The 27172-nt window shown below is 40.6% G+C and overlaps 1 protein-coding gene and 1 non-coding gene across 2 annotated transcripts in view; both read right to left on the bottom strand.

The window, feature by feature from the left end:
* Positions 1 to 22366, bottom strand: part of HSD17B3 (hydroxysteroid 17-beta dehydrogenase 3) — a 38972-nt gene extending 16606 nt beyond the window's left edge. Inside the window, exons 1-3 of the mRNA XM_004283031.3 lie at positions 20975 to 22366; positions 16972 to 17018; positions 840 to 915 (exon numbers count right to left, since the gene is read on the bottom strand). Of these exons, the coding sequence (XP_004283079.1) occupies positions 840 to 915; positions 16972 to 17018; positions 20975 to 21128 (277 nt within the window). The 5' untranslated portion in view covers positions 21129 to 22366. The remainder of the gene's footprint in view (positions 1 to 839; positions 916 to 16971; positions 17019 to 20974) is intronic.
* LOC117197860 (U6 spliceosomal RNA) lies at positions 2110 to 2211 on the bottom strand. The gene has a single exon (XR_004478765.1). It is a non-coding gene; the product is annotated as a U6 spliceosomal RNA (small nuclear RNA).
* Positions 22367 to 27172: the final 4806 nt, after the last annotated feature.

The raw sequence follows: 27172 nt of genomic DNA, 5'->3' as shown, positions 1-27172 counted from the left end.
AATGCAAATGCCCAGAAAGGGATATGATGATCATTATTAACTAAGAACATGTCAGAGTGGATCATAATAATAAAGCTTTATAATATAAATGCTGTCTCTTGGGGTTGTATAGTGTACAACTTTCAAAACCATACGTGGCAGCCCTGGATCAAATCTTTCTTTTTTAATCTAACAACTAGCAGTAAGCATTGTCCCTCACCCTACTGCAAGGAGCACAGCATAGACATAGGGAAGTGAAGTCCCAAACACAGATGCTGCTTTTCTTTGTGTGTGTGTGTGTGTGTGTGTGTGTGGTACGCGGGCCTCTCACTGCTGTGGCCTCTCCCATTGCGGAGCACAGCCTCCGGATGCACAGGCTCAGCAGCCATGGCTCACGGGCCCAGCAGCTCCGCAGCATGTGGGATCTTCCCGGACCGGGGCACGAACCCGTGTCCCCTGCATCGGCAGGCAGACTCTCAACCACTGCGCCACCAGGGAAGCCCAGATCCTGCTTTTGAAGGGAGTAGCAGAAGCAATCAGACAGCTGAGGCCTCTGGATGAGGGAGTCTGATTCTAGATATGGAGACGCTGGACCAAAGAAGAGAGTAGACCTGTTTGTGGGGTGAGTCTGCCCCTGCTTCGTGCAGCCTGAAGAACCCCTGGTGAACTAAACTGAAGTGAACTAAAGCCACTTATATCCTGCACTTAACTTTGTAAACTGGGCTCCCCTAAGGAGGCTGGTACCCCAGCCTCCAGAGAGCAGACGTAGGGATGCTGACAGATGTCTCTATGGGCAGGACAGGAGCAGACTTGGCTGGTGGGCTCCACAAACATCTCCCTTATTTCTTGGGGTCACTCACCAATCTCCGCAGCAATGGCCTGTAGTTTTTCCGGTGTCCGGCTGATAAGCACGACATTGAGTCCCTGTCTTGCTAACTGAGGGTAGAGACGGGAAAACCAAAAAGGAGGTGATAAGCAGACAGGGAAGGCTTGTTACATTAAAGGTGAGTTGGGGCATCACTCCGTTGGTCACAGGGTGATGTGCATGCTTCTCCTGAGTTTAAATATGCAGAGTGTGACAAAGGTTTCTGGGTTATGAGTAAAACAGCCACACTGGGCCAGGCTAAATGTGACATAACAGTAGTTTATTTGCATGTGTTTATTATGTGCCAGGAATTATTATTCTAAGTGCTTTTTTGCACAGATCCACAATCTGAATGCCCTCCTATCTAAACCACCTATGATCAGATGTGTGGTGGAATTCAGAATTTGGAGGATTTTATACTATAATTTATGTAACAGGGTCTAGAGTAGCATCCCATAATAAAAAACAATATTTCTGCAGCGACCTTGTGAGCTGCCTCCTATTCACAAGAACGTTCTGCCTGTGGTTCTCTTCACTTGGGCACAGTCATGGACCTGAGCCCTTTCTTTCTGTTTTCTGGCTCCCAACAGGACAGAAAATGGAATAGGAAACTGGAGAGTAAACGGATGCTTCCCTGAGATCAGAAGGAACTCTCTTCAGATTGGACACTGTTTAGACTCATGGGAGCTGAGCGACAGTGTGCAGAAGTGGTGTGCTTGAACATAGCATAGGAGACAGGTAAACGCAGTGTGCTGAGTTGTCATGGACAGGCCCAGACTCCTCACACCTAAAAATGCTACAGGTGAGAAAAGATAGAGCTTTGCCTGAAGACAAATGGAAAAACCAATGTTCATTTAAACAGAGACACGTAAAATAGATAGCTAGTGGGAAGCAACCGCATAGCACAGGGAGATCAGCTCAGTGCTTTGTGACCACCTAGAGGGGTGGGATGGGGGGTGTGTGAGGGAGGGAGACTCAAGAGGGAAGAGATATGGGAACATATGTGTATGTATAACTGATTCACTTTGTTATAAAGCAGAAACTAACACACCATTGTAAAGCAATTATACTCCAATAAAGATGTTAAAAAAAAAAGACAAAAAAAATTTAAAAAAATAAAATAAACAGAGACAGACATTTGAGTTAGTGACAAAGGTCCCAGTTAACTGAAATCCTTCTCTATGGTTTTAATTAAACAAAACTGTTATATTTTTAAATTGTGGTAAAATACACAGGACATAAAATTTACCTATAGGGAATGTCTCACAATTATGGAATGTTTCACAATTTGTGTGTCATCCTCACACAGGGCCCATGCTAATCTTCACTGTACCACTTCAGTTTTAGTGTATATGTTGCCAAAACAAGCACTATGCCAGATTCTAACAAGGAGTTCTATTATAGAAAACACATAAGAAGCTGAACTGAAGACTTCACTATATGGTCTCCAATAGCCAATATTCAAACCTGTGGTATCAGAATCATTCAGGAAGACGTCAAAAATAAACACCAATTCCCACCACAACCATCCAATTAAGAATCTCTGGAGCTTCAGTATTTACATCTTTTTCTATTTTGATTTATTAAATTATGCTATTAAATGCACAAGCACATTCTCACTGTAAAAGCTGTCACTAAGCCACACCCACGGTTCCATTTCCCCACCACCGCTAGGCTCCCGCTGTCTTTAGTTTGGTATTGATCCTCCTTTCTAACTTTCTCTCTGCATCTACATGCATCTATAAGTAAATAGAAGTTTGTTTTGTGGGATTTCTTTCTTTTCACACTTTATAAATGGCATTATAAGCTTGTCTTTTTAACTTAATGATGTGTCTTATCTCTAAGTATTGTATCTATTTCTACGTCAGTCCATGCTGAGCCACATTTTTATTGCTTCATAGTGCTCTATAGTTCACTTTTGGGTGAGCATTTAAGTTGTTTTGAAGTTTTCCTATTACCAATATTGCTACAGCGAAAACCCTTCAATACTGCTCTTTGTATATACAAGTGAATTAATTCCTAGAGTAGATAGCCAAGGAGAAGTGGAAATGCTGTGTTAAAAGGTACATGCTTTTTAAATTTTCACAGTATTGGCAAAATATCCTCCCTTAAAACTGTACCATCAAAAATACAGTTTTTACTTCTCCACACTCTGGTCCATATATTATATTAGCAAATTTTTCAACCTAAAAGTCAAGAAATTACATCTCTCTACTGTTTTGCTTTGCACTTTTCCAACTATCAGTGGGACTGGTTTTTTTTGTATGTTTATATGTGAATTACCAGCATATACCCTTTTTTATTAAATTTTTTGTTGAAGTATAGTTGATTTACAACATTGTGCTAATTTCTGCTGTACAGCAAAGTGATTCAGTTATACATATATAAATTCTTTTTTATATTCTTTTCCATTATGGTTTATCATAGAATATTTTGTTCATTTGTTTTTTGTTTTTCTCTTCTTGTGACTGGTTTATTTCACTAAGCATAATGTCCTCAAGGTTCATCCACATTGTAACATGTGTCAGAATTTCCTTCCTTTTCAAGGCTGAATAATACTGCATTGTATGCATACACCACATTTTATTTATTCATTCATCATCAATGAACTTTTAAGTGCATCTTCTTTTTTAAATTTTCCCAGTATGTTTATTTTTTTAAATTTTTATTGGAGTATAGTTGATTTACAATGTTGTGTTAGTTTCTGCTGTACAGCAAGTGAATCAGTTATACATATACATATATCCACTATTTTTTTTAGATTCTTTTTCCATATAGGTCATTACAGAGTATTGAGTAGAGTTCCCTGTGCTATACAGTAGGTCGTTATTAGTTACCTATCTTATATATAGTAATGTGTGTATGTCAATCCCAATCTCCCAATTTATCCCTCCCTACCCTCCTTTCTCCCCTGGTAGCCATAAGTCTGTTTTCTAAATCTGTGACTCTATTTCTGTTTTGTAAATAAGTCCATTCATACCATTTTTTTTAGATTCCACATATAAGTGATATCATATGATATTTGTCTTTCTCTGTCAGACTTACTTCACTCAGTATGACAATCTCTAGGTCCATCAGTGTTGCTGCAAATGGCACTATTTCGTTCTTTTTTATGGTTGAGTAATATTCCATTGTATATATGCCCATTGACAGAGGAATGGATAAAGAAGACATGGTACATATCATAGAATATTGAATATAGTTCTCTGTACTATACAGCAGGACCTTGTTTATCCATTCTGTATATAAAAGCATACATCTGCTAATCCCAACCTCCCAATCCATCCCTCTCCTAACTCCCTCCCCCTTGGCAACCACGGCTCTGTTCTCTATGCCCCTGATTGTTTCTGTTTCATAGATAGGTTCATTGTGTCATATTTTAGATTCCACATACAAGTGATATCGTATGATATTTGTCATTTTCTGACTTACTTCACTTAGTATGTTGCAACTCTAGACATACAAGTGATATGCTATGATATTTGTCATTTTCTGACTTACTTCACTTAGTATGTTGCAACTCTAGACACATCCATGTTGCTGCAAATGGCATTATTTTGTTCTTTTTTATGGCTGTGTAGTATTCTGTTGTATATATGTACCACACCTTCTTTATCCATTCATATGTTGATGGACATTCAGGTTGTTTCCATGTCTTGGCTATTGTGAATAGTGTTGCTATGAATATAGAGGTACATGTATCTTTCTGAATTATAGTTTTGTCTGGATATAACCAGAATATACCCGTTGCCCATTCTACTGTTGGGTTGTCATTTTTTTATAAGTTTGTAGGAGCTTTATTTTTACATATACTTGGTATTAATTATTTGCCTACTATATATGCAGTAATTATTTTCTCCTTTGTTTATGGTGTTCTTTCCATACATTACATAATATTAATTTTAATGTTACCAAGTTTGTGAATATTTTCCTTATTTTTTTTTAGAATTTCCTTTATGATTTTCCCTAACTTCAAGGATATAAATACATTTTCCTGTAACACTTGTAGTTTTTTTATTTTTGTTGTTGTTGTTTATTTTTGAGAATAGTGTGAGGTTGAAATCATCTAGCATTATTTTTTTCAAAATGGGTGGCTCATTGTTTTGGCAACAATTTTCTATTTGTCCCTCTTTTCCTGATGTGCAATGTTTATGCCAAATTCTCATATGTACGTGGATCTGTCTCTAATCTATCTGTTCTGTTCCACTGGCCTATATGTTAACTTCTGTGCCAGTGCCACTTCTGATAATCTTATAATAGGCTTTGATATCTGGTGTCTCATACAGGAAGTCCCTATGATTTATTATTTTCTTTCAAAATGTTCTTGTGTTATCTTCTTAGTTTAATTTTCCAAGTAAATGATAAGATTATATTTTTTAACATTTTATATTGAAATTAGAGATATTTAAGGGAAAAGTTGCATCTTTGCATTAATCAGTTATCCGTACTATGCCATGTATTCAGATCTTATGCATTCTTCTAAAACTTTTAGAAGTTTCTTCATGTAAATCTTGGACATTTCTTGTTAGTTTGCATTAGTTGGGATAACTTAAGCTGTTGTAACAAATAACTCCAAAATTTCAGTGGCTTCACGTAATGAAGTTTGGTTTTTGTCTTGTATAACAGACTCTATTCTACACAGCCCTTCAGGACCCACAGCTGAGAAAGGCATTTCCACCTTCAACACCAGGTTTCTAAGATTGCCCTAGCTGTTGATATCCAGCCAGTGCAAGGATCAGAAGAGGGTAGAGAAGATATATCCCCTCCCTCAACCACCTTGACCAAGAAATGACACACATCGTTTCTGCCTGATTTCATTGGAAAAATGTCACATAGCCCCAGCTATATGTAAGGGAATCTGGGAAGTTCCCTGGCTGGATAGCCACTTACTAGCTACAACTTTATACAATGGGAAAATAGGGATTTGGGGGGAAACTTAGCTGTTCCTTCCACCAATATCCTATGTTTATCTGTTGCCATTGTGAATTAAATTACTATGGATAACTAAATTGGGTCAATTTATATAATGGAATACTATACAATACTGAAAATGAATGAACCAGGTTCTACACACATCAGCATGGATGAATTTCAAAAGCACAATATTGATCAGTAAGAAGCAGATTACAGAAGACATATGAATCAATTTATATTAAGTTCAAAACAAGTGATGCAACCAAATGTTGTTGAGGGATACACGCATGTGTAACAACTTTTTTAAAGTAAGGAAATTATTAACACAACGTTCTTAATAGTGCTTACCTCTGTGGGAGTGAGGAGGGGAAACACAAAGGCATGACATGTGCCTATATGACAAACTTCAAGGAAACTGGTGATACCCTATTTCTTAAGTTTGGTGATAAGAGACCCTGTACTCATTTTAATTTTTTTCGTAACCACACTTAGATATTATGTACACTCTTGTTTGATACATCTCTCTCTCTCTCTCTCTCTCTCTCTCTCTCTCACACACACACACACACACACGTGCGCATGCACGCACACAACCATGACATACTACAATGAACTGAGGATACTCAAAGCCTGGTTCAGAAAGTATAGGGTTGAAGTGAAGACACACAGGAACAAAGCAGTGAATCCAAGGAAACATAAAAATAATTAAAAGCTGATGCTTTCATTTAAGGGAAGATGAAAGAGAATAAGCTTAGAGTGCAGCTGGAGTAATTTAGACTAGGGTAATTTAGACATTAGGAAGAAGAATTTCCTTCCTGAAATGGCATAAGACACCATCATATACTGACAGTAAATGTGTGATAATATTCAAGAATAGAGCAAAGCAGTTGGTTTTTCTTGGGTTGGGCTAAGGCAAGGGATTTTAATGCAAGGGGCCACACTGTGCCATTACCTGTAACTGACAGGAGCGCTGCCTTGAGAAGCATTCTAACTGCCTTGCCTGTCACACTGGAGCTTGTAGCATCCATACCATCCCAGACGTTGGGGGTGGCACTAGAATTGCCCAGATACGGAGCAATTAAACCAGACAATCTTTTGTCATATATTTTGCTTCTAGCATTCTGTGGGCATTAATAGCCAAGAATGCATGTTTATATATATCAAAGTGACAAAAAGTAAGTTTTATAATGTTTAAATATATATGTATATAAGTATTAAAATTTATAGTAATATAAGATGGGTTAAAATTGGTTCAATCATATAGAGGACCATCTGGCGATGGTATCCAGTATTTAAATGCACATACCCATTGAGCCAGCCATCTTACTGATAGGGATGTATACTTGGATATGTGTAAGTTTATCTTCAAGGGTGTGTCTTGAAACATTATTTGTAACTACAAAAACCAAAAGTAACCCTAGTGCCCATCCCTAAGAGGCCGATAAAAGAGACATAGTACATCCCTGGGATAGGATAACCCTGAAACCATTAAAAAGAATGAAGGCCATCTGTATGCCTTTGCTGTGGCAAGATCTCCATATTACATTATTTAATGGACAAAGCAAAGTTTAGAAGAGGGTTTATGGTTGTGTGAAGCAGGATCCCATCTGTGCTCATGTGGGCAAAAACTAAACATACAGGTGTGAATTCTGCTAGGAGACTATAAATTACTTTCCTTCTTCCTGGGCATGTGACTAGATGACACTCCTGGCCTTTCTTGCCCTATGTCTGGCCATAGGACTGAGTGCTGGCAGTGGGCTGCAGGACACAGACATGCTTATGACCCAGCTCCAACCTTGAAGAGTAGCGCAAAGGCTTACAAGATAGACAAGAAGCAAGACAGAAGGAACTGGACAGAGCCACCCACTAATCAGGAAAGTCTCTGGATTGTTACGTTGAAGTTACTCTGTACTATCAACATCCATGTCAACAGGTAAGTATGAATATAGCCATGGTTTTCCTTTACCTTTTCTGAAAGGAATCTCAAGACATTGTGAACACCGGTGACCTTTACAGAGAAGGGCCAGGTAAGGGCAGGGGTGAGGGAGGAGAGGCCTTTATTTCCCTTTGTATGCTTTTCTGTGCTGCTTGAGTTTTCTCATTTTACGCCTGTATTATTTTATCTTTAACAGAAATTATCTGGGCAAAGAGATGATGGCCTTTTTGCTGTTTTCTTCCTTATACTTCTTTGAATTAAAAATGTATACATAAACATCATTAGCCATCAGGGAAGTGCAAATTAAAACCCCAATGAGATATTACTACACAGCTCTCAGAATGGCTAACATAAAACATAGCAACACCAAATGCTGGTGAAGATGTGGAGAAAATGGACCACACATACAGTGCTGGTGAGAATGGTACAAACAATCTGGGGGACAGTTTAGCAGTTTCTTAAAAAACTAAACATGCAACTATCATACCAGCCAGCAACTGCACTCTTGAACATTTATTCCAGAAAAAATAGTCTTACGTTCACACAAAAGTTATATACAAATGTTTATAGAAGCTTTATAAGTATTGCCCCAAACTGGAAACAATATCCTGTAATAAACCATAATGGAAAAGAATATAAAAATGATGTATATATATGTATAACTGAATCATTTTGCTAAACAGCAGAAAGTAACACTACATTGTAAATCAACTATACGTCAAGAAAGAAATAATGAAAGAAAGAAGGAGGGAAGGAAGGAAGGGAGGGAGGGAGGGAGGGAGGGAGGGAGGGAGGAAAGAAGGAAGGGGGGAGTGGGGGTGTTTATAAAACGGCCACACAAGGGATCCTTGTGGTGATGGAAATGTTCTGTATCTTGACTGTATCTATGTTGATATCCTGAGTGGGATGTTGTAGAATAGCTTTGCAAGATTGGGTAAAGGGTACATGGGATCTCTCTGTATTCTTTCTTACAACTGCATATGAATCTATAATTATCTCAAAATTAAAAGTTTAATTTTAAAAAAGAAGCTAAATAAATATAGGAAAATTAGGTAACAGTGCTTTTTAAAAGAGAATTGGGGATGTGAAGTGAGTAGATGCTGTATGGGGCTGTATTGTGCTTAGCTGGGGCTGAGATGAGCTGGGAGGCCAGAGGGGCTGGCGCTGCTTGGGGCCAGCTGGGCTGCTTTTTGTACAGACCAGGGCAGCTGCACATGCTCCTAAGGACTGGGCAGAGCTGACTAGAACCCTGAATGGCTGGAACCCTGGGAGGCATTAAATATTATGTCTTTCTCTGACCTAAGCCTGTTTGGTTGTTCATAATCACTGGGTTTTCTTGTTGCCTCCAGTAATTAGAGATAGATTTTGGCTACAGATCTCCTCCCCAACAACCAGCCAGCAGATGTTGTGTTATAAGAGTTAAACAAGCCTCAGACCAAATCCTACCAACAGAAACATTCATTAGTAAGCTGGTGTCAAGATAGTCATGAACCTATTCTTATAGCTCAGTGGAGTCCCAGCTTTCTGTCCCTTAGGCACTCTGGGAAGGCTCATCCCAGGCAGATATGATAATGTTCTGGGGGCAGGGGGCAGTCAAACTTCTAGCAGGGTAGGGTGAGAGAATCCTCCACTATCAGCAGGACATGGGGCCAAATCAGTTAAAGGCCAAGAACACCACTCTGCGACGCTCACAGATTTTACATCCTTGCTCACAGGAGGGCAGAAGTACCTGTACAATATTTCTAGCTAATCCACATATCTTGGAAGGCACTTCCTCAGGAAAATTATTTATAACGTCTCTTAGGCTAAGGGGCAAACCCTCTAATGAAAGTCAGGTTAGCTAAAGCACAGATATTGAGGAGCTCTAATTTAGCATCTTTAAAAATTAACTAAAACCTGGATTTAGCCAAGGTCCTGGCAAAAACAGCACACTCAAATTGGGTAACTAGAAGAGAGTTTAATAAAAGGATGATTTACAAAGTGTGACTAATGTGTAGAGGACCCATGAGATTCTGGAGCTAATAAGGGCAGAGCTGTTGTCACCTGTGAACCTGAAAGGGTTGGGGGATGAACAGTTACCAGAACCAGAGGGTGGAGAGGGCTGCCTGACAGAGCTGCGGCCTTCAGCAGAGGGATACAGCCAGACCACGGGGAGAGAGCAGAAAGGAACCCAACCTCACACTCCTCTCTCTCTCTCTTACCTGTTGCCAGTATCCCCCAACCCCCACCAAACCCCACTGAAACCAGAAGCCATCTGAGGCCCTTGGTGCAGGGCAGCCTCCTAGGGCACACAGCAGGGCGAAGAAGGGCAGAGTGTGAATCCCGAGGGGCAAGTAGAAGAAACTCAACACACACCACCTCTAGGTGTGGTGGTGTATTCCATTCCTAGGTAATCTACCCAAGAGAAATGGAGGGACTTCCCTGGTGGCGCAGTGGTTAAGAATCTGCCTGCCAATGCAGGGGACATGGGTTCGAGCCCTGGTCTGGGAAGATCCCACATGCCGTGGAGCAACTAAGCCCATGCACCACAACTACTGAGCCTGTGTGCCACAACTACTGAAGCCCGTGCGCCTAGAGCCCGTGGTCCCCAACAAGAGAAGCCACGGCAATGAGAAGCCTGTGCACCACAACAAAGAGTAGCCCCCGCTCGCCGCAACTACAGAAAGCCCGCGCACAGCAACGAAGACCCGATGCAGCCAAAAAAAAGGAGAAATGGAAACATATGTCCATGAAAACAAGCACATAAGAATGTTCACAGCAGCATAGTATATAGCCAAAAAATGGGAACAACCCAAACATTCATCAGCTAGTAAATGAATAAACAAATTGTGGTATATCCATACGATGGAATATTATTCTGCAATAAAAATGGAAGAACCACTGACACATGCTACAACATGGATGAACCTCAAAAATCCTGTGCTAAATGAAGGAAGTCAGGCACTAAAGACTACATATTGTGTGGCGGCATTCCTATGAAGTGTTCAGAAAAGATTAGTGGCAGCCTAGGACTAGGGACGGGAATGGGGGATTAACTGTGACCAGTTGTGAGTGATCTCATTAGGATCTTATTAGGATGATGGCAATGTGCTAAAACTGGATGGTGACGATGGTGAAAACCTTGGTTAATTTACTAAAAATCATTGTACCATACACTCAAAACAGGTGAATTTTATGGTACATGAATTATATCTCAAGAAGCTGTTTAAAATACAAAACTGATTCACGTGCATATCATATTATGCATGCTGAAGTATTTTAAAGTAAATTATATTCAGTCTAACAGCTGATCTTCAGCCATAAAGTATTATAACAAGTCCCACCCTGGGCCTGGATCCTATCTAGTGAGGTTTCACTTTGTAAAAAGACAATCAATCAATATCTAGACATATATAGAATGTAATTAGGGGTGATACTCTGCATCTGTTGTTCCTTTAAATAGTTGATTTCCTAGTATATTTTTAAATGACATAAAAAGAAGTTTACTCAGACATTTTGGCTGGAACACAGCTATGGAAAAGAAATAAGCCACAGAAAATGTCTCAAAGACTTTTGTGTCAATTTTGACTGACCCTAGGTAAAGAAAGCTTCATTCAGACCAGACTGAGCAAAGGAGAAGGTGGGAAGCAGGTTCTCTAAGAGAAACTCATCTTCAGCTGGGCCCGTAACACACTTTCCCCTGAAAAACAACCACCACGGAAAAACTAAACCAAGAAGAGTGAACCCCAAGGTGAACTATGGACTCTGGGTGATAATGACGTGCCAGTATATGTTCACTGTAGCAAACTTCCCACTCTGGGGTGTGTGTGCGGACAGGGGTATGTGGGAACTCGCTGTACCTTCTGCAAGATTTTGTGGTCAATCTAAAACTGCTCTAAAAAATAAAGTCTATCTTAAAACTTTAAAAATAAATAGAAAATTAAAAGATAAAAAAATAAGAACTGTCCCATTTTAAGGCCAGTGATATCATGAAGTCTTCTCTTTCTCTTCTGGAAAATTCCCCACCCCCACCTCCAGCCCTCATTTTCAGTCTGTGAATCTATCAAAGGATGGCTAAAGAATTAAGCACCTTTGTCTCACAATTCACTTCATCAGCCTCCAGAGGGGGAGATTGTCCATTAAATGGAAAACAATTTGCATTTTCAACACAAAGGATGCTCTCTGCCTTGTGTGCTTCCAGTCTCTCCTGAATTGTGCCATTTATCTCAAGAGCCATAGACTTTTTTTTTTTTTTGCGGTACGCAGGCCTCTCACTGCCGTGGCCTCTCCCGTTGCGGAGCACAGGCTCCGGACGCGCGGGCTCAGCGGCCATGGCTCACGGGCCCAGCCGCTCCGCGGCATGTGGGATCTTCCCGGACCGGGGCACGAACCCGTGTCCCCTGCATCGGCAGGTGGACTCTCAACCACTGCGGCACCAGGGAAGCCCAAGAGCCATAGACTTTTTAAAGGTTCCATGTGAAGTGGTCTGAGCCAGGAGGGGGGCACGGGGAACACTTGGTGGTCTGGGCCAGCATGTTCCCTTTGTCCTTTTGAGCAGGGCTCAATCTTCTTTCTAGAATGTCCAGGCTGACAGGCTCCATACGTGGGTTTTGCCACCACCCCCCTTCAGGGAATTAAGCCCCAGAAGCACGCCCTCTCCCAGAATTCCCTGCCAGGCACTGTGCTAAAAGAAGAATGGCTGCTGCCGTGATGAATAGACCATTTTCCTTCTGCTGTGTGTTAGGGCCTAGGTCAAGGAAGGTGCTTGTCGCTGCTAATCTATAACAGGTGGTGGGAATGCCAGGGAAGACAGGGCTTCTTCTGTGTGGCGGTAAATAAAATAAAGGGCTTGAATTCAGGTGCCAAAGGAATGGAAATGGTGTGAGATACAGAGTGAAGCAGAGGCTTCAGAGGCATGAAGAGCGGGCCCATGCTTGTCCTTCCTCCTCCAGCCCATCCCTCTCCACAATTTTTTTCACGCTGCTTCCAATAATGCTTGAAATTCCTTTAAAAGGAGGCAAAGTCACTATTGCCACTCTAAATACAAATACAGATTAGGTTAAAATGTAATATAGAATAGGCTACTGGAAAGGTGGAGTCAAAGTCCCTATTTCTACCATGAAATGCAACTAAAACATGCAACCTGGACATAATACATAAAATAAATATAAGAAGACTCCAAAAGATAGTGAGAAGATCAGCTATGGGCCTTGAGACCTGAGGAAACCGGTGGTGAGTCTCCTGGGTTTTCTTTTTGCCTCATATATCCCAGACTTATTGCTGGAGAAGCTGGATATTCAGAAACACCAACAGTGCAGACATAAAAAGTCCCAATAAAAGCCTGCTCTCTCTAACCAAAGAACCAAAAACTGGCAGCCTAGCAAGGCAGAAAACTTGAGACAATAACTGTCGTACTCCAGACAAACAACTAAAAAAAAAAAAAAATCTATGTTCCTATTGCCACCCCTGCCTCCAAAGGCTGAGTGGGGAGCTGACACTTCCACTCTGGTGAGGCTGAGTCCTAACAAGGACTCCAACCCCCTGCCAGGTTGGCATCAGAGAAGGATGAGCAGGGAGCTGGAACTTTCATCCCAGCCACCCCACCCACCATGTCAGCAGAGACCTGAACTTCCACTTGCACCTGACAGTGCCAGAGCACCCCTTCGGCTGTCTCCTCTCATCCTTCCCCTGGGATGATGACAGAGGAAGCCTAGTGGAGATTCAGGACTTATACCATCACCGCAGTGATAGTGAGACCACCTCCTCCAAGTACTGCTTGTGGGGAGCAGTAAGGATGCACTCTTGCCCCGAAAATCCAGAGTGGCTTATGAGAAACCAGAACTCCTACACCCATCCAGCAGTAACAAGGAGGCAGCACCCCCCAAAGGAGGCCAAGTAGTAAACCTGGGCTTCTACCTCACCTGGTAGGAAAAAGCACCCTCTCCTCCCCCTGTTGAAGCAATGTCAGTACAGACCTAAACCAAAAGATTTAAATATGATCCAGAGTCTCATAACATAAAACCAAAAATGTCCAAGATTCAATTAAAAAAAAAAAAAAACTCATCACACCAAGAATAAGGAAGATCTCAATCTGAGTAAGATAAAAACAATGGACAAATGCTAACACCAAGATGACAGAGATGTTAGAATTATCTGACTAGAATTTTAAAGCAGCTATCGTAAAAATGCTTCAGAGAGCAATCACAAACACAATTAAAACAAATGAAAAATAGGACATTTCAGCAAAGAAATAGAAGATATAAAGAAAAATGAAATGGAAATTTTAGAACTGAAAAATACAGAAAGTGAAATTAAAAACTCAACGGATGGGCTCAATAGCAGAATGGAGAGACCAAGGAAAGAATCCATGAACTTAAAGATAAAACAACAGGAATTACCCAATCTAAACAGAGAAAAAATACACTGAAAAAACATGAACAGCATCTCAGAGACCCACTAGACTAGAAGAAAGGTCTTGCATTTGTGTCATTAGAGTCCCAGAAGAAGAGAAGAGGGCTAGGCAGCTAGGCAGAAAGAATATTTGAAGAAAGAATGAATGAAAAATTTCCAAATTTGTGAAAAGGTATAAACCTACAGATTCAAGAGACTGAGTGAATCTCAAACAAGATAAACCCAAAGAAACCCACACCAAGAAACATAACTAAACTCCTGAAAACTGAACACAAAGAAAAAAATCTTGAAAGCAATGAAAGAGAAACAACACCTTACCTATAGGGGAAAATGATTTGAATAACATCAGACTCATCAGAAATCATAGAGGCCAGAAGGAAGTGGCACAACATTTTTCAAGTGCTGAAAGGAAAGGATTGTCAACTATAAATCCTATATTCAGCAAAATTATCCTTCAGGAATGAAGGGGAAATGGAGACAGTCTCTGATGAAGGAAAACAAAGAATGTGTCACCCGCAGAGCTACTGTAGAAGAACAACTAAAGGAACTTCTCTAAACAGACAGGAAATAACAAAAGAAAAAATCTTGGAACATCAGGGAAGAAGAAAGAACAATAGAAAGAGTAAAAATATGGGTAAGTACAACACATTTTCTTTCTCAAGAAGAGAAAGAGAAAAGCAATATATGGGAAAGAAAACACAGATTAAATATCCAATAATAATAGTGGCTAAACTTGGAGAGCTTGCTCTATGCAAAGCATTTTGCCCGTCTCATCCCGTTTAACTTTTACAAAAGCCCAGATGGAATTATCATCACCTCCAGTTTATTGATGTGGAAATTCTGCAGTGAGCATATTGGAGGCAGAGTTTGAACAGACATCTGATCCATTCCCAACCTCGAATTCTTAAGCGTTACAATCCATAGCATTCCAGACTCTGAACTGCTTTCCTTGAAGCAGCAATTAACAGGGAGACAAGAACAGGCTCTCTGGGAGAGAGGGAATCCTGCATGACAGAAAGGTAGGGATCCCAGAAAATTGTTTAACACAGCCTTAGAAAAGAACAAAAGGAAACAAAGAATAAGATTCTACAAGAAGAGCAAAGCAAGAATTAGTCTAGAAGAGAAACAGAGTTTAGAATTTGAAGACTCTTAGGAGACATCTTTTGTGCTCATAAAGACCTGGAAGCCCAGAAAGGATGTATAACTTGTCCAAAATCTGCAGACAGTTAGTTTCTGGATGAGGACTGGAACTCATAGCTCCTGACCCCCAGGCCATTGCTTTTGGAAAGAGTAAGGAAATGAATTGCCAAGGGGAATCCGCACATGGGTCTCCTCTAAGAAGAAAGAAAAGTGTCTGAGTCTTAAGATATCAAGGGGGCCATAGGTATATCAGGTCAGCATGAATTTGAGGAAAGAATCTGGAAAATCATAAAGAAATAACCTGAGTTCTCCAGAGAACTGAGAGATAAAATGAAAGATGAAAGATAAGACCCTTTCCAGAAAACTGGTCTAAGGTGAAAAAACAGTTATATAAGAGGTGATATAGTTTTAACACAAATAGCTAGAAAAACTTTCCTTCTGATTTGGGGTATGGAAGATACAAGACTTTGGAAAGGGTTTGGCACATGGTCTTTCCAACCTCAACACTCAAATATAACTACTCATCTACTGAGTGTTGGGCACTACTGATCATCAGAAAGTTGCTATATACAAATTAGGATAAGAGCAAAGATGAACTCTTTAGCTGGAATTAAAAAACAGAGTTGAAGTAGAATGTCAGTACCAAAGAAATTATCTTCAGGGCATGGAGGATGGGGGGTAGACCCAAAAGACCAGCACTCGGAGCTTTTAAGTGGTATGGTTCAGCTCTGTTAACTAAAAAGAAAACCAGAAGTATCTATCAGGTACCTCCAATATACCTTGCAATGTTCATTTCACAGAAGCTGATTTGACCTCTCTCATGACACAGGCCTTTAGGAACAAGAAACCACATGAGTACTACACTATTGTTGAATGTAGTTTTCATAATTGAAGTGCTTTTCATTATGTTTTTAAGGTGTTGATTTTTAACAGCCATCCTCATAATTTCTAGGATTCTATTTCTTCTATTGTATTTTACATGGTGCTAGAGGTTAGTATAATAGGCACAAGGAAGAAAGAAAATATATAGGAATTCCAGGAAACAATACTTCATTAGTGAAAATGTCGAACTTGTAATAATACTAATAATAATGGCATACAAAACTACATAAGCTGTAAACACATTTTTAGAAAAGCGTAACTACCTACTTATCTATCTATCTATCTATCTATCTATCTATCTATCTACAGAGAAACAAAAACCCTGGAAGGAAACACTCAAGGACACTAATCACACTCCAGTGACTCTCAGCCCTATCAGATTCTCTCTTTATATTTTTTAATGCCCATTAATCTTCTTGAAGTGAAAGTTTTATATATATATATATATATATATATATATATATATATATCTCCTACCTACACAAATGATTTTTAAATCAACATATGCCCTAGCTATAATGTAAAGGGTAAATAAAAGGAAAGTAGTTTATAATTTTTTAATTGCTTTAAGTATATAAATGCTTATGGTACAATTACCCTAGGAAATAACAGTGTCCCCATAAATTCCTAAAACAACTCCTAAGGGGAGATACTGCCACCTTCAAATATCATTGTATTTTTTTTAAAAGGTAGCCAGGCGGTGAGATTATGATTTTTAAATTTCCTTTTTTATAGAAAATAGTTTCCTTCATAAGGGAATGTCCATTGCTTTTATAATCAGAAAACTAGTGTTTGGGGTGGGAGTCATGTGACTATGATGTGTTTAATAAAAGGGGAGGAGAAAGTCTCCAGGGACACAACTTACCTCGAATGAATAAGCTTTCCCAATCCCATCTCCTGCTCCAGTGATCACTGCAAAAAGCAGAAATGGTTTTAAAGGATAGAATTAATCTTTAAACCCCTTTCTTGCTGGCTACATGTTCTTGCAGGCCTACTCTCTAGGACACAATATTCCAAAGCACTGCCCTTCTGCTCTCCAGCCCTACTCCGCTCAACTGTGAAGTTTCCAGCCTTGACTCCCTTCACTAAATGTTCAAAATGAAGCATTTTTTTCTTTTTTTGGATGGGGTCTGGGGGGAAGGGTTGGTGAGGCTATGAAAAACATGCTCCAAAATGAAACAAAGAACATTAGCCAGCGAACATTTTATTCAGACCCCAGAAGGGTTTAGACATTTCTAAGCCTTAATTCATCAAGGACAAGCAGTGTATGCTATTATCTCTCTACCCACACACCCAATTATCACTGTAAGGACATTTCAAGGTTCCTACTAAAAGTTGAGTTCTCCCCACTTCCTATCCTCACTCTCACAGGACAGCAGCAATCAAAGCCCATTGAAGATAGAGAACTTAACAAAGAGGAAAATACAGAAATGCAAAAAGAGGATGCAGTGACATGAAGGAACCTAAAGAACTTGTGCTCACTGGATCTATTGATTAATAGATAACAATGAGATGGGCCTTCTAGTCCTTTTATAGCCAACAGCACATACATATTTAATGACTGAGCTCTAGGGTAAACTTCATTCGTGTGAATGTCACAATTTCAAAACACAGTACAATTCAGTATATACATATCTGCAGTTTACCTTTGCACCAACAATCGGAGGATATGCTTTCCAAAAGTGTGTACAAAAGCTATGTATACATTTAGTTTACTTGAGAGGGAGAGCAGACCAAGCTAAAAAACTTCAGGCAGTGCTTCAGGCAGAAGCACCCTCATTGTAATAATTACCAGTGATTTTACTTGTTTATTTGGGTACTTTTAAGTGACTCCACATTTATGACTTGTTTTACTCTGTAGAGGTACTTTGCTCAGGGTTGTTGTCTTCTGCCTCACCTTCCCCTCCATCACAGGCATCCTCAAATTCACCCAGTACAAGCCCTGAACTACAGTCAAGATAACGTCAATAAGTGGCTGGTACCTACTGAGCGTTTACTTTCTGCCGTGCATTATATTTTTGGGTTTTGTTTTTAGTCACTTGGACCTTATTATTTACAAGTTAAATTACACAGCATGAGATGGACTGGAGGGAGAAGAGGGGAGGAAGCTGGCTCCTGAGGTTCCTGGCCACCTCCACCCCCTCCTCGGTGCGTAGCAAAGTCTTCAGTGCTGCCTCTGCCCCAGTGTCCAGGTCAGGCCTCGGAACACAGCTTCCAAGCCAGAAATGAGGTTCTGGCTCTGACACCCCAGAGCACCAGGGCTCCCACTAGTAGCTTCTTCATGGCGGGTGGTGGGAATGTGAAGGCATCAGTTTGTCTAGGTGAGGGTGACAGATGAGGCTGCTGGAATTCAGGGAGAAAGTGGAATAGGCATTGTAGGTCCAATAAAGCTCTTCCGTGTCCGGCTTACAGAAATGCAGAAAGACCATGTGGATGGGCAACCCCACAGCCACATCTCATCTGATATTCAAAACAAGCCTATAATTCAGGGAACATCATTTTCCTTAGTTTATATTTGAGGAAGCTAAGGGAGAGAAAGTTCTTAACCCAATCAAGGCCACACTGCTAAAAGTGATGACTACAGGATTTGAACCCAGGCTCTGACTTTAGGGTCACAAATCTATAAAGAATATCAGTGATGGGACTTCCCTGGTGGCGCAGTGGTTAAGAATCCACCTGCCAATGCGGGGCACGGGTTCGAGCCCTGGTCCAGGAAGATCCCACATGCCGCGGAGCAACTGAGCCCGTGCACCACAACTACTGAGCCTGCGCTCTAGAGCCCACGAGCCACAACTACTGAGCCCACGTGCTGCAACAACTGAGGCCCGCATGCCTAGAGCCCGTGCTCCGCAATAAGAGAAGTCACCACAATGAGAAGCCCGCGCACCGCAATGAAAGAGTAGCCCCCACTCGCAGCAACTAGAGAAAGCCTGCACGCAGCAAGGAAGACCCAGCATAGCCAAAAAAATAAAAAGAATACCAGTGACAAAATTAGGAAATCAACCACATATGACCGCACATGCACTTCTTTTAGAACGTGTGTCCTCAGAAGGGCTTTGCCGTACACTGATGGGCAGAGTTCTAAGCCCCTCAGAGCACAGGCATTTGGATCTGTGTGATGCAGAGTATTTGGATCCAGAACATTCAAGTTCAAACTGCTTATCAAGTTCACTGGAGACATCATACTGCCCTGAGAGGGAGTGCTCACACACACATATCCTCTCTCTCTCTCTCTCTCTCTCCCCAGATTAACAAGTAACAGTTAAAAACGCATTTTATTCATGCCAAACAATTTTCATAGAGTAATTTTTTTAGCTTTGGAAAATAAGGATACAGGATGCCTAGTTAAACTTGAATTTCAGGTAAACAACAAATAATTTTTTCGTATAAGAATGTCGCACATAATATTGGGGGTGTCATATACTGAAAAATGATTCTTTATTTATCTGAAATTCAAATATAACTGAGTATCCTGTATTTTACCTGGCAGCCCTATAAGGTTGTTTACAATCTTTCCTATTTAGCCTGGCATTGTATTTCTAAAGCCACACAAATTCTTATTTTTTTTTTAAATCATTGGATTTCTTCTTGCCCAACTGTAGTGTAAAACCTGACAGTTGGGTTTTTGGTTTTGTTTTTTTCTTTTTTGTAATGCAAGTGCCTGACTTTGATTGCCAATGAGGCATCAACTTCAAAGAGCATCAACTTTAAAGATGGTGATTTCTAATAAAAGCTATGCTGGCCACACGATCATGTAAAGAGCCAGGCCATCTCCCCCAAATGAGGTTCCTTTGTTTTAAAAATCTTGATTGATTTCAATAACTGACCATTTGGACCACTTGTTTTTTCTCTTCCTGTGCTTTAAATTCCTGCTTGTATGTTTTAAATTCACCATTAAAGAGTGAGCGTGTGAAACCCTAGGCCCCCACCCCAGAATAAAATAAAAGCAGAACTCCAGGCCCATTCACTCTCTCTCTCTCTCTTTGCGCCCATGACCTTGCTATGTGGCACCAGGTGTCCTACATAATTTCCAGGTCCTGAAAGTAATAAACCTTTTTTTTTTTTTTAAAGTGTCCTGATGGTTATTGCTGAAAACCACCTTGCAATCACAGTAAGAACCACAAGGGCCAGCCCGACCACAGTATTGGTTATTGATAGACTGACACCAGCACATAACACCAACTTTGAAATGCAAACTTAGCATTTCGTTCAAGGAGATGCCGAAACCATAGCCTCACGTCCTTCACCTTAAACTCAGTATGGAGCTGAAATTCTGCATGGCAGTTCCAGGAGCTAAATCCCATTGGGAGGCAGCAATTAATCAGTCTACTTGGGACACAAACCAGACCCAGATTCCATATAGAACCATTTTAAAAACATGTCTCCACAGAGATCTTTATTGCCTTGATTTTGTATTACCCTCACTTCTTGAAAGGGCTCAGAGAAATTTTTTTTTAATAAAATGAATTTAAATTATTGGACTTCAGAATGTTGAAATACCCTTTAAGAAAATGGAAGCACCCTGGGCTTTTGAAAATCTGAAGAAGAGGATACATAATTTTCTGCAGCATGTATTACTTGTATCATCAGAAACTCCAAAAATAAGAAAACCCAACTAGTGAGAATGAGAGGAGAAGCACACAGGCAAGGACTGAGTCACATTGTTCCCTAATTATCCTCCTGATGCCCCACATCTCATTTCTCAGACAATCCTAATTTCATTCCTGCTTTCCAGCCTCCCACATTAAAATAACCCAAAGGAATTACATCTTTGCTCTCAAAAGGAAAAGATGCAATATATCTTTTGAGACCTAAGGGATAATAAGCAAGAACAACAAAAAAAACAAGAGATGGAAAACTTTCTTTACCTGCCCACTGTCCCATGGACTTCAAGAAAGACCTTGGCGAAACTTTCCAGAAGTGCAGGAAAATACATTTGGAGAATCTCACGCATTTCACCAGGTGGACCAGGCACACCAGCAGCCCTACAAAAATGAAGAACTGTTCCAGAACCTCCCCCATGATGGCACTGCAGCAGATGCTGTTTGGGACCTGGTTGGGGCCCTCACAGCCTCCAGGCGCGAGCGTGACTCCTCCGGAGGAGTGTCAGTCAGTCCCCTTCTGGAGTCACTGGGCACATTCCAACGCGTCACTGTGTCGAGGCTTTCAGATTGGAGTAACTTCTTTACACAATCCCCTGATTCACAGCCTTCGGAATAAAATATTGTTTCTAATATCTTTACAGCACTGTTGGGCTTTTGTGACACAGGGGAGTTGGTGAAGAAGTGGACATAAAGAAAGATAAAGGCTGGACAAAGAAAAATGGCAGCCCAGCATTCCCTCCCTGAATTTGGAAGCTAAAAAAGATACTTAAAAGTATGCAAAATCCTGTAAGTCATTCATTCACTTATTCAGCAAATATTTATCGATGCCTACAGGTGGCATCACTCTTTGAGGCGCTGGGAATATATAATAGTAAACACGGCCAGGCACTGCCATGGGGGAGCTGAGATTCACAGTCAATGTGCGAATAAATAGATAATGTCAGATATCAGTGCCGTGAAAAAAGTGCTACGGAGTGACTTGTTAGAGTGACTAGTGAGCACAGGAAGAAATTCTGTGAAGAGGTGGTATTTTGAACTGAAATTTGAAGGAAAAGGAGACAGCCCTGCAAAGATAGGTTCCTCCCTCCAGGCTGAGGGAACAGCTAGTGCAAGTGACCTGAAATGAGAAAGATACATGTATTTGAGGAATAAACAGCACTACATAGAGGAACTGGTCGGTAGAGAACAAAGGAAGGAAAGAATAAAGTAAGGTGAAGGCATGGGGAGGAGCCAGATACTCCTGGTGAGGAGTTTGGACTTTATGAGCAACAGGAAACCACTGAAGAGACTCAGACAATGGTGTTATCTAATCCGAGTCACGCTGGATGCTGAGAGAAGATGACCTTTTGGAGGTGGGGATGGAGAGTGGTCGTGACACTGAAGCAGGGGGAGAGAGACTATGACAGTCATCTGAGAAGAGTGCCCCCATGTTCATCCTTTGGCCCCCTTCTCCTTCTGTCCACACTTACTCATTTGGTGACATTACCCAATCTCTTGACTCTAAGGACGCTGTGCACTGAGGACCCCCAAATATATAAGTTCAGTGGTAACCCAGGCTGTTCATCCAGACTTGCATTTCCACCTGCCTACTTAACACCTCCATTTGAATGCCTGTCATCTCATGCTTAAGTCTAGTACTGGTTTCTGATATTACCAGCAAATGTCAAAACTTGTTCCCCTTGCAGACTTCCCTATCCCAGAACATGGTAACTCTTATGTTCCAGTTGTTCAGGTTAAAATCCTTAGAGATATCCTTGACTCCTCTCTTTCTCTCACATCCTGCAGCCAATCTGTCTCCTGTTGACCAACAATTGTATTTGTTTTCAGTTTTAGATTATGCTAAACAACATTGCTATGGATATTCTTGTATTTGTACTTTCCCACACGTGTGCATGTCTCTCTCACACACACATACATGTGATTGCAGGGTCATACATGTTATACACGTACAACTTCAATGTTACTAGTGTGTCAGTCCCACTCAGGAGACAAACCACACAGCAATTTGAACATGGACTATTCAATATTAAAAAATTAGTTGGGAATTAGCTACTAAAAGGGCATAAAAGAAAACTCAAAAGAATACTCAAAGGCTGAAGAAGAGTATTTAGGAAACAAATGAACTTGGAAGGTAATTCCTGGAGCCAAGGCTGGGATTCAGACCTCACTGGAGAGAGTGTGGTTGCAGCCAACTGGTTGGTGATGAAGTTCTCTGGGTTGCCCGAGACAGAGCTGCTCACAGTCAGGAGGATAAGTCTGGTTAGCAGGGAACTGCTGGCTGGGACCAGAAATCCCCACTGGGAAGCTGACAATACTTGCTGGAAAGCTACTGGGGGGTGCGGGGGGGTTGCTGTTGAACTCCCTGGGGTGAGCCCTACTGGGGCTCAACTGGAAAAAACTGACATTTATTTTTACAATATTGAGTCTTTCAACCTACAAACTGGCATATCTCTCCTTTTAGGTCTTCTTAATGTCTCTCAATAACGTTTATAATTTCCTTAAAAATTCTTGCTCTTATACAAATTTATAATAAGAAAAATATCAAAAATATGCAAAAGTAGAGAGACTAACTTAATGAACCCTCACTTACCCATAGGTATAGGTAACCATGATGACAGTTAATAACAAAATTAACTATCATTTCATGTCCATTTTTACTTTGTATATACCCATTTTCCCTACTCCCAAACCCCTATAATGGGAAGGACTCTTTAAAAGAATAACATAAAAATAATGCAGTTATTACAATTTAACAATTAGTAGTAATTCCATCAAATATACAGTCAGTATTTAAATTTCCCTGATTGTTACATACATATTTTTAAGTTGACTTTTGAATCATTTTCTTCTTAAAGGACTACACATTGCATTAAAGTCATATGTCTCATAAGTGGTATAGGTTTTCTCTCCCACCCTTTAAAAAATGTTTACTATCATTTATTTGTTTAAGAAATTAAGTTGTTAATCTTATAGAATTTTCCACGTTTTGAATTTGCTGATTGCATCTCCATGGTGTTTCTTAACATGTTCCTTTGTTCCCTATATTTCTTCTAAACTATTTAGATCTAGAGCAGAGGTCAGCAAACTTTCACTTTAAAGGGTCAGATAGTAAAGATTTTATTTTAGGTTTAGTGGGACATACGGCCTCTGTTGCAAAACAGACCCTGGCCATTGTAGTACAAAAGCAGTCATAAGTACTTAAATGACAACTCTATGGATAGGATGAACCTCAAGGGCATTATGCTAAGTGAAGTAAGTCAGAGAAGAAAGATAAATACTATATGATCTCTCTTATATGTGGAGTCCTTTAACGATGTGTGTGTGTGTGTGTGTATATGTGTGTATACATATATATATATATATATATATATGATATGTATATATAAATAAGCTCATAGTTAGAGAGCACAGATTTGTGTTTGCCAGAGGCAAGGGGTGGGGGTGGGAGAAATGGTGCACTTTTTGTGTTTGTCTTTTTGTTTTGGGTTTAAATAGATTGAATTTTTTAAAAGGGAGGGGGTTAGGGAGAAATATGTACAGGAGTATTGGGAACCATGGGTAATTAAGATGTTCCCATCTTCTCCAGTCTTCAGAGATTATTAATACCCAAATGACAATAGTCTAAGTCTCTATTCTACTGCCATCAAAGAGTTCAGTATTTTATTAGGTTTTCCTCCTCATGTAATTTTAGGGAACCGTTAAGGAACCTGTTGCCCCAATCCTCCCATTCTAGCCAAGCAAATCTGGTCTCTGGCTCTGGGACGGTGCTTCACTCTGCTGGTCACTCCTTGCCGTCTTTCTCCTTTTCCAGGCTGCTATCCTTCTTCTTCTTTCTAAGGGAAAATAAAAACATTTAGTTATAAGACAACTTAATCTAGATTTAGGGGGAAAAATCTAATATTGCAGGTCAATAATTCTGCTAGTTATACTCAATCTATATGCCCAAACAGAATAGGTAATGTCTCAGCCTAAAGCATTTTCATATACATGATGGGGAGGGGTAATGGTAGGTGTATTAGCATCACTAAAAGAGTCATCAAAGTGTTGCCTCCAAAATTAAAGGACAGCCTGCTCCCTAAAATACAGAAGTTCATTGCAATCCTCCAAATGATAGTTTTTCAACTTGGAAAAATTTAAGATCTTGTCTCCACCAGCTATAGAGGAGGCAATGTAAACACTGTGGATCAAAGAGAATTTCTGTAACAAGTGATGTGATTCCTGGGTTTTGTTTGCATATACAGAAACAGTAATGATCAACTTAACCGAATATATACTGAAAGAACAATCTGAGAGATCTTTGGTAGGGAAACTGTAGAGTTCCCTGATGACTGAAACTTCCTAACTTGAAAGAGCTATGAAAAAGAGAAGAGACTATAGATAATTTCATATATATGTGGAATATATAATATTGGGAGATAGAATCTAAAAGGAAAGACCAAAGCACAGATAGTGTGACTGTCTTAGCCGGGGTTCTTTCTGATATGAGGACCTTGTGAAGACAGTTATTTTGGGAAGTAATTCCAATGAGCAGGAGTTGGGTTGGGACCAGGAGATTGAACAGGAAAGGACAGAAAGACATGAATATGTCATTGAGCTGGTCACTGCTGTGAGTGACTGAGGCTCCATCTGCTGGAAAAGCCTCTGAGAAAATGTAGAATGCACCTCAGATTCTTCTGCCTTAAGTAAAAAAGTACAGTAGTTTATCTATTGGCTCCCGGCTCCGTGATCAAGGTTGCCCTGTGGGGTATCACCTCCCTCAATTCCAGGTTTGTCTGTATGTCAGGTGATGAGCGAGTTCCTGTGGGTTAAGAGGAGCCCCAGCTCCCTGAGAGATAGCAGCTACTGTCAAGTTCCGCCTGCATTCCTCGCTAAACCATGCCGTTTTATTAAGCATTTTACAAGGATTACCCCCCATTGAGGGTTGGTTGGCAAAGCAGATATTGTAGATCAGCCTTCTCAGCACAACCACATCTGTCCCCAAAGGAGTGAGAGGCTGAGGTGTTTGATAGATACGAAAACAACAATTACCGTTTTCACTAAGGCCTGGAAAAGGCCAGGCCGATGCCCATCCTGCAGTCCTATGCCTCTGCTTTATTTTTCTTCTGAGCGTATTATTTATTGGCTTATCTTATTTGCTTGTGGTCGGGTCTCCTGCCACTACAATGTAAACTCCTTTGGATTGGGACTTTGTTTTGTTAGAGCAAAAGTAAGTAGTCAATAAATATTCACTCTTTAATGAAAAAGGAAAACGAACGTTTATTGGTGCGGAAGCAATGAAGTTAAGTTCCCGTTAAAGAAGTTTTGGTAAAGAGGTGACAGACACTGGTACAGGTAAGGGGCAATTTGCAGGGTCTCAGGGAGCAGGGATAGATCTCAACTGGAAGCCTATAGCATATGGAATTAATGAAGAGGAAATTTTAAAAAAACTGAAAAAGGCAAAGATGGGAAGGGGTTCCTTCACAATTGCCCCATTTATCAAATGTTTGTGTGTTTATTATCAAATGTTTGTGTCTTTATCTGTCCCAGCACTCAATAGAGGACAGAATGGTTGGACACAATATGGTAAGATGCAGAAGTGGGAGCAAAGGGGGTGGCAAACTGGAGAAATTCAGAGGAAGAAAGAGGCCTGAAGAAGGCTCTCTAAGATGTTCATAAGCGCCTGGCCTTCTCCCTAAAGCATCTGTGTAAGTGAGCTGTGGTATGTGTTAGGGGAAAGGATTACAAGAAGTCTCACACTAGAGAGACCTGAAGAGAATTTGACTTTGTCACCAAGTTTTCAGTAAAAGAGGACAAAACTAACTTTTCTACTGATGCAGGTCATCAAATGTCATCCAAAAATGGAGAGTGGCTTTCACAAAGGAAAAGCAGAGCTAATAATTATGTAAAAATTAGCTCCCTGAGAGTAGATTTCTTGAAAGTGGCAAGGTTTAGAAAACCTGAGAGAAAAGTAGAAACAAAACAACTTATCCTGGGCTTGGGGGCTGTGGATGGTGGAGCTGGGTGCTGTGTATTCAGCCAGTGTCGAATCAGAACTCTTTGTCCGGTGAATCAGTATTTCCTGTCGAAGCTGAACTTGTCAGACAGACCTTCAAAGAGTTCGAGGATCCCAAGAGTCCCAGGAAACATGTGCCCACTCTTCCTTCTTTGTTTCAAAGCCCCTCTTCCACTGTTGTCTGTGGCTACATTTTCTTGTCTGTGGGGCAGGATGTAGCTTGGGAGGCTCAGGCAGCTGAAGGCTGGAATCAGAAGAGACATTCCTGACTCCACACACCCACTGTTCCTTCCCCTTCTTTAGGTGTCAGAACTCTGGGGGACCAAATCCTGGGCTAGCGTTTCTGGCCTTGCCTAAAACCCTCTGTGTCGTTCAAACAAACAATAATCGTTGTTGTGTAAGTGACATAAGTCAAGCCAGAAACATGCAACCCAGAGAAGTATATTTTACGTTTTGATTTCTTCTTTCCT

This window comes from Orcinus orca, chromosome 6 (assembly GCF_937001465.1).
Source record: "Orcinus orca chromosome 6, mOrcOrc1.1, whole genome shotgun sequence".
NCBI classification, from domain to species: Eukaryota; Metazoa; Chordata; class Mammalia; order Artiodactyla; family Delphinidae; genus Orcinus; species Orcinus orca.
The sequence above is the reverse complement of the archived record's forward strand: the minus strand, read 5'-3'. Positions and strand labels throughout refer to the sequence as shown.